The following is an 8,590-nucleotide window of genomic DNA, read 5'->3' as shown; positions in this document are numbered from 1 at the left end:
AAACTGATAGCAAAACACTGAAAATAATAATAATAATAATAATAATAATAATAATAATAATAATATATATTTTGCACATAAAAGTTTTAGGTGGATGTCAGCAGCAGCAGTGACAAACCCACACACAAACACACAAACACACACACACACACACACACACACACACACACACACACACACACACACACCTTGAAAGTAAGAACCAGGATCCTGGCAGTTAGCAGGGAGTGGGAGCAGGACACCTGTTGACAGCTGGAGCCAATCCCACATCCTGTTTAACATGTTCAACAGTTTAGTGCAGAGGGGGAGGGGGGGCTGCTTTGAGCTACATGTATGGATGCAGTGGTGATTGACAAGATGTAAGAAAAGAGTGCTTTGTACCCACAGAGATATGACTGCAGGAAATTAAATAAGACGGTGTCAATGCAGTGTGTGTTCTGTCGTCACACAATAACTTTATTTTTGGATCTAAACTTCTAAACACAGAGAACACATATTCATTTGCTAAATATGAACATGAACTCAAATACAATGCGTATACAATGTTAATTTGTGACATTTTTACATCTTTACCACTTATCTTATTTTTCCTATTGTCATGCTGAGCAAGCAATTCATTCAAAATCAGTGATTTTAACACTAATGTGAACTAATGACCACAATTAATCACCAAATAGGATTGTATAAAATTACACACTCGTTTTTCATATGCTGCTTTCAGGTGGAATATTTTATTTGAAATTCACCAGTGCACACTGTATCTCTGACTAATTAAAGTATCGTAGAACATTAGAACTTCTGATGACCCTTTTCTAATTCTTGCACCTTTTGCTCACCATATCAATATTTGACTGATGTTTGTACTGACACAGAAATCAACATGCCACGTTGAATATTTTAAGGTTTCTTACCAGTGCTGGTCAGGCATGTCTCACTAACCAGAGATAACACATTGTGCTTTGTGTGATGTAGTGTGATGCAGGGCACACAATTCATTTTCAGGCAAACACAAAGCTGACAAATAACAAATCTCATTAATCACAGCGTAATTTCTACTCCCACTGAGTGACGCATTGGCTGAAGCATTAACAGTTGTCAAACAGGAATTATTCCCCCGCTGACTAAAAACGGTCGGTTTGTTCTATTTTTACCTGTATGATTATGTCGTGTTAAACTACAATCTGTGCTCTCAGCATGATCGCAGGATGATAACGTTTCGATGTTTTCATTTGCATTAGTTGCAAAAAATGCTGCGAAAAAGTGATAATTGTCTAAAAGTTTCATCTCTATTCATCCGAGCTCGAAACAGCAAACGGCTGTTAAAATGAAAACGACATGAGGCATTTGAGATGACAAGTCTAAGTCTGCTGCTGTTTGGTTGATGAGCTGAGCGTCCTGCTGTTTGGCTAAATCTCACACTTTGGAGACTGTGCGGAGAAGAATTAATAGGACGTGATGGGATAAACAGTCTCAGAGGCACAAGACTCTCCACAGTGTTGCCAAGGCCTGTTTTTTTTTTTTACAAGACTTTGTTTGCATTTGGTTTAAGAATTGTCTGCCTTTAGGAGGAAAGAGAAAACAGTGGCAGGATTAAAAAGAGTGCACAGAGTTGGTGGGGGGGGAAAAAAACACTTTTTGCTGATGATACCTCAGTACTTTTACTTTTTAAATAAATAAGTAAATCAATAAAAAGATTCAGGGTTCTCCAGAATCTTCAGGGTGAAATGGAAAAGAGCACAACAACAAAATAAGAGACATGTCAGATAAAGTGGAGCAGAGATAGAAGAAAACTTTAATTGAATCAAATACTGTTTATCTATTACATTACATTACACGTCATTTGGATAAAAGAGAGTTACAACTAGTGAATTTAACATCTGAGGACATTTAGGGGTTCAGTATCTTTCCCAAAGACACTTCGGCATGCAGATCGGAAAGACTGGGGATTGAACTGCCGACCTTCTGGTTGGAGGACGACCGCTCAACCCCACAGCCGCCCTAAGTTTATAATTTAAAGTTTGAGACAGAGTATAAAACATTTGAGTGGCAACACAATGGTCTTAAAAGTCCAATAAAAAGTATTTTCCTGCCGTTCGTCCAATCAGACGTCTGACAAGTTTGCTTGTCCAACGATACTTGAGAAGCAGCCTTCCACCTCTGCCGTTTCTGGCCATCCCTCATAAAGGTTGTTTTTTTCATCATTCACATTTATCTGACAGGTGAACAGAGGAGAAGTCATTTTCCTTTTTTTTACATCGTGTGTCTTTTTCTTCCGGATTTTGTATATTTTAAAAAACGCAAACAGAACAAATCAAACTGCGGGGAACAGGATCACTTACCTTCTCAAAATGCAGTGTGTTTTCCAGCCCCGTTCTCACTGCAAACACCCAGTTGTCCCGAAATTTTAGAGACTTGGCCTTAGAGCTCCCCATTTCAGAGAATAAGTTCCTGATCTCATCCGTCATTCTGCAACAGAAGAAGAGAACTGGTCAAATTGTGTCACATGACATTAACAGATTTAACAGTTTGAATCACTGAGTTTCTGACTCACCCGTTTGCATTATCATAAGAGGCCACCAAAACAATCATCCCAGGTTTAATGTCTTTCAGGAATGAAAGGGTTTCTTGTGGGCCTTTCGATAGAGTAATTCACAATAATATTAATAAAGATCATGACTGTGAAAATCAGCAATAAACGTTGGAATGGAAAACAGAAGTGAGAATGAATGAAATACAAACACTTACTTCCATTAAGAATGCGAGCGTTCTCCACAACTCCAGTTTTACCTGAGGTGGAAAAGCCATGTTAAAAAAATCTCAAGAAACTTTTGCTCACATCCCCTTCAGGAGAAGATGGAGTTTGACCAACTCTTTTGGATGTTACATTTCTATTTTGTTATTTTGTGCACATTCACCATCGAATAAACACTTTTAACTAGAAGGACATCTTACGTTTTAAGAAAGTGGATCCGCACTGAAATCTAAAGAGGTTCTTTCTCGGGTAATATCCCAACCAACAAACACTGGGGTGAAAACATTACCTCCAGTTCTGTATAGGATCTGTTCTTCAGTGTATTGATGAGGTATCAGAGAGAATTGTACTCACCATTTACCACCACGATGTCCAGTCCTCCTCCCACGTTATTGCGCGCCTCGCTCATGATACTGTGGAGATACTGATTAGGTTTAGTTTCCCTTCCAGAGCTGATAATCTCCATCTTTGGTTCATTCAGGCACATAATACAGAAACACGTACGTTTTACCATCAAAACAGATCTTTGGCCCGACTGTGTTAGCTGCTCCACTCCGGATACGAAAGGCAAAGTGACCTGGCTGACAGCGTTCGGAGATGCTGCACTTTACCTTCGAGGAATCAAACCCTAAAAATGCAGATGAGAGAGGAAGAAAGATATTTCCCTTCTTGTAGGATGATGGTAGGATTGTGTGTGTTTGGCCTTTTTTCTGGTCCACATCATGGCATCAGGGAGGTTGGTGTGGGCCTCGCCTGTTAGTGTGTGTTGCTGGCTGCTGCCGGCTGTGACTCCTGGTCCCTCCTCCTCCTCCACGCACTTGAGCCTCATCCTTCACCCACTCATATGTTGAGACCGGTCTGATTACAATACTCTGTAAGAGCTACACCTCACCTCATGGTATTGTGCTCCAGACAAACCTTACAGGTCTTGTAGTTTTTTGTTTTTTTATCTGCCTGCCTTCATTCTGCTCTTTTTGGTCATCTACTCACCTGTTCAGTCCATCAAGTTCAGCCAGTTTTCACACACACACACACACACACACACACACACACACACACACACACACACACACACACACACACACACACACACACACACACACACACACACACACACACACACACACACACACACCTTCACCTTCAATTCAACCCAGTAGTTTTGGGCTATTTAATCACATGATTTCACAGGGGTTATTTCCCTGTGTGTTGTGGTTTTGACTTTTGCCCATTGAGTCTCTGCCCTAGTGGAATTCAACTTCCAGAAGAAAAGTAACCTTCTCATGAAAAAATTTAAAAATGGACTTACCTTCATCCACGTTTAGTTTCTTTTGATAATCGTCATCATATACTGAAAGAACGGAGACTGTGTTATTGCATTGGGACATGCAACAGAGAACATATATATATATATATTAAAAAAAAAAGAGCTCACCAAAAACCTCTGCTGATCTATCACCAGCATTAAATGAAGCGATTCCCCATATTATTAGGAGGACAACCATTCCAACCACAATGTTCAAAACACCTGTCGACCACAAAGAGTAGAGAGACAATGATTATTGATAAAGGAATGAGAATGTACCTCCACCAAGGCCAAGCAGTCACCTTGAATTCAATCAAGCTGCACCACATTTCACCTGTTCTTCCCTGACCCACAACACATTCTCCCACATAGTTTCGTGACCACCTGTCCAGCAGTGGAACACAACTTCCACGGTGGAAATGACCTGTTTGTAAATACAGTAAAACTCTCACCTTTGAATTTCATATCTGCAACAAATCAGACGCCTTCTACCCGTACGTGAGAGGAAAAGGTATGAAATGCAGCTGACGTGCGGCAGAGCCTGACAGACATCTCATCTGTTTGGACACTCCCTGCTATAAACCTGTGCCAAGTGTTTGGATATGCAAAAAATGTTGCAGCCCTCTTTCCCTTGCTGGGTGTAGCCTTCTGCATACAAACGCACACGGTGAAAAAGATGATCCGGCTTCTCTCTCTCTCTTAAGATGCTGGAAAAAGCGACGGTTCCCAGCAACGGAAAATGAGATTCAGAAACACCATTGTTTCTTAAGGGCAAATGCAAATGAAACCTGGGGGAGAAGGGTCACAAGGAGAAAACAATGTAAATGAAGTAAATGAAATTAAAAGCTTTAAAGAATCTGTGTCATTTTTCAGTTTTCCATGGGTGTGTTTCTTTTGTAAATCCAATGTCATAGGTGAAGTTGCAACAGACTATAGATGATAAAAATAAAATTAAAACCTCAGTAAAAGCAAAATAATATTCATGAAAAAGACACAATCTGAGAAGAAACAACAAATACAATAGAATTAGAGGAGGCATCAAATTATAGAGTTACTACAAGAAAGATGTAAACAAACCTGATTGTGTTTTTGTTTGCAGGAATTACTGTTGTTAGATGGTGGGGGTCCTGGTAATCACATAAAACAACATTAACTCTGGTGTCAGCCAGCGTCCCCCCCCCCCCCCCCCCCCCGCTGATCCTTGAACAGCAGCTGAAGTCTCCACGTGCCTGCAGAGCTGCAGCCACACACAGCATTTACAGCAGCAGATCAGTTGTACTCAACTCAGTCATTTGTATGGGACCAAATCACAACAGAAGAAAAACGGAGAGAGGACAGGGTGCGATGTTATTTTTAAAGCTGGTCCGACTTGTTGTTACATGACCCAAACAATAGAGACGCAACAAGTGCAACGTGTAGTTGAGTAGTATGGTGGCCCTGTGAGTTCAAAACCCTGCAGCTTAAGAAAACATATGGAAAAACTAGCTAGATAACAACATAACCAAATAGCATGGACGACAGGAAGTGTTTCCAGAGGACACACAAAAGTGAGGATCCCAGGCTACGAGGCAGCTTATATCATATAGCGATATTTAAACTGTTGTTTTACATGTACATTTTATACCTATAATTAGTCTATAATTATTACTATCTTATTTATTAATTTCTTTCCCCTTGATCTAACTATTACTATTTTACTTTTTCTCTTTTCTCATCTTTAACATTTTAATTCTTATATTCTAATGTTGTGTGATCTTCAAACTGTTTTTAATCGTTTGGTTTGTTTCTCTTTAATCCTTCATTTTGAATATTCATTGTTTTGAGAAGGTGTTTCTCAAAAGCAGTGTGTTGTTAATCGTATCTAATTACCACAAACTAATAATACATGAATTAAATCAAAGTTTCTGGTGCTTCAACTGCTGAAAACCCAGCTTTGACTTTGATAAAGTTAAGACATTTTAAACACAAGCTTGAGCATATTTAACGTTTACAGGAATTGTGTGTACTGACAGCTGATGTTGCTTATGGATACGATAAATACCAAATAAAGATGATATGCATTAAGACAGTAAAGATGAACAGTGGTGAAGAAACTTTAGATTTTTTTGTTTTATCACTGGTTTTAGTCTCTTTAGTTATTGACATTATTATCATTATGGTCATTTCGAAGACTTCTGCTTCTGGAGCTGTATTACACTCAGGTTGTTTTGTTCAACTGTGAGCTACATAACAACAATACTTGTGGAGTTATATGGGGAACATGCACTGCGTTTACCTAAAAAACTGGCAAGAGTAACATTAGTGCACATAATGATCGAGTTTTAGATGTCAGGGGCTTTTCATCTTGACAGTAGATGTTTGCAGCTTTCGATTCCTTACATGGTGTAATACTACATACAACCAGCAGAGAGTGTCCATGTATCATAAACTGATCATATAAAAAATACAACCGGTGAAACTTAAGGACGAGGTAACATTGTAGTTATATAGTCACCATTTTTTTGTTAAGTGATGTCTAACCCAAATTACCTTTAAGATGAAAAACAACCTAAACCTTGTTTTAAATGGTCAATATCCGTCGACAGCATTATTATATCAATTACAGATTTACTCCCTGAAGTTGTATTTTGGTGAGAAAAAGAGAAAATAAATCATCGAGGAGCCAGTTCACAGTTTAAACACATTTAATAACATCACACATTTAGTCTCCACGGAGACGTACAGTGGGAGGATGCACAGCTCACGTCAGGATCGTTCACACCATCAATCAGTAACTCTGGAGCAGACACTCATCCGATCCATTTCCAAGATGTACAGTAACACTCAAACTTCACAGTGACAACAAGAGAAGACTGATGACTTCTGAGGGGTTTGAATACTTAGTTTGTTAATCATATAAAATATCGAGAGAAACTGGAGTGAAATGATTTTTTGACGATGAATGATTAATCACCGGCTTCCTGCGGCACATTATGACGACTCCCGAGCTGCTGATTTCTTTCTTTTTGGAGTCTTTGTGGTAAATGTTGCTGTCAAAAAACTATCATGCGACATCAGTCAGTGTAGGAGTCCATTTAATAGGCGGTGGACACTGAACTCTAAAGCAAATGTATTTGAAGTGGGTTAATGTGAGCATGAAAAATGGAATTAGATTTCAAAGGGAACGGGGCCGACCAGTAGATCGCTGCGTCTTAGTGCGAGTGCAAGTTCGCTCGCTTTATCAGAAATGTCAACTCTGCACTGCTCATTTCAGAACTGTGGAATGGCGTTAGACAGTCAAGTGATCTGAGACTGGATGCAAAAACTAACAATTAATGACATTATAACACAGACGGTGAAAGAACGGTCAAATAAAACACTTTACTTCATTAATTTCAGGTATATTTCAGCCAATTTGTGTCTTGCCGCTGCTTTGTTTGCTTTAATCTCTTCACTCTTTGACTTCACGAGTTCCATGAGCATTATTTACATTTTCAAAGTAGATTCTTCATGACGGAGAATTGTCTGTGACAAGTGAAAACGTCGAAACAGAATCGGAACAGCAGCTGTTGATTCTCGGTGGGATCAGCAGCCTCCTTTTCACATAACCACAAGTCATCGGAGGAGGTGTTAATAATAAATATGTTGCTTGATGCAGCTTTCGAAGCCTTGTACGCCATATGCTGAGCACATTTAAATAAAGATAAATATATATAATAAAATGCACTCTTTGTTAAGTGGTTCTCTGGTGATTTAGTATTGCATTTAAAATAAAGTTGTGGGAGGGGGGCTTTTAAATTGATGCAGCAGAGGCAGAAACATCCTGGCTTTTCTTTTCTTCCTGATTATTGGTTTATGGCTTCGGGAAAATGAAAGATCCCACATTTCCCAGAATGCCACTCTCTCACAGGGCTACATCAGGACTAACTCATTAAACCACTCTTTTCAGGGGCTGTGTCTGACCTTGATGTGTAACTGGTGAGTGTTACTTTTAAAAGGTGTCAGTGATGAAACAGATTGAGCTTGTTATTTCTTCCCAGGCATAATGGAAAAAAAAAACACTGGCAAGGTGAAGGAAAATCCAGAAACATAAACCACTCTCAGGCTGCAAGTAGCTAATTGATCGATTAGTTGATTCATTCGTTTGATATTTGATTTTTGTTCAAGCGGAAATCCAAACATTTTCTGATTGCACCTTCTCAAATGTGAGATTTCTGTTGCTTTTCTTCGCTCAAATCCAAATGAATCCAAACTAATTGGGTGATGTTGAAGGGACCAAGTGATTGATCCAAAAATTAAGTATTTCTCGCAGCCCTGAACCGAACATTTCGTCCACAGATAAATTCTTCTTCCTGTCGATCTGAGGATTATTCCAGAAGATCCTGTCACAAGGAAAGAGTAAGTTAACAAATGACACGTGACGTGACGAGGAAGGTTACAGCTGCGGCGCGGCAGATGACAGCGAGAGCTACAAACAGAAGAGCCGAGACGCACTGACCTCGTCTGACTCCTCTCCCGCTGTGCGAGGCCCCCTGTCGCCGTCTGTCACGGAT

General features: G+C 39.6%; 1 protein-coding gene across 2 annotated transcripts; it reads right to left on the bottom strand.

Annotated features, from left to right (window-relative positions):
- Window positions 1-703: 703 nt before the first annotated feature.
- si:dkeyp-67f1.2 (uncharacterized protein LOC556106 homolog) lies at window positions 704-4,607 on the bottom strand. 2 transcript variants are annotated; one of them, XM_034586383.1, is made up of 10 exons: window positions 4,511-4,607; window positions 4,188-4,280; window positions 4,062-4,103; window positions 3,257-3,380; window positions 3,107-3,165; window positions 2,746-2,787; window positions 2,552-2,633; window positions 2,340-2,466; window positions 1,992-2,212; window positions 704-1,950 (listed from the first exon to the last, which is right to left on the bottom strand). In XM_034586383.1, the coding sequence occupies exons 1-9, from the start codon at window positions 4,521-4,523 to the stop codon at window positions 2,102-2,104; spliced, it is 693 nt and encodes a 230-aa protein (XP_034442274.1). In that variant the 5' UTR covers window positions 4,524-4,607; the 3' UTR covers window positions 704-1,950; window positions 1,992-2,101. The 2 variants fall into 2 exon arrangements, with proteins under 2 accessions (XP_034442274.1, XP_034442275.1); XM_034586384.1 differs by lacking the exon at window positions 4,511-4,607 and having other exon boundaries at window positions 704-1,951; window positions 1,993-2,212; window positions 4,062-4,240.
- Window positions 4,608-8,590: the final 3,983 nt, after the last annotated feature.

Source organism: Hippoglossus hippoglossus, chromosome 5, assembly GCF_009819705.1.
Source record: "Hippoglossus hippoglossus isolate fHipHip1 chromosome 5, fHipHip1.pri, whole genome shotgun sequence".
Taxonomy (NCBI): domain Eukaryota; kingdom Metazoa; phylum Chordata; class Actinopteri; order Pleuronectiformes; family Pleuronectidae; genus Hippoglossus; species Hippoglossus hippoglossus.
The sequence above is the reverse complement of the archived record's forward strand: the minus strand, read 5'-3'. Positions and strand labels throughout refer to the sequence as shown.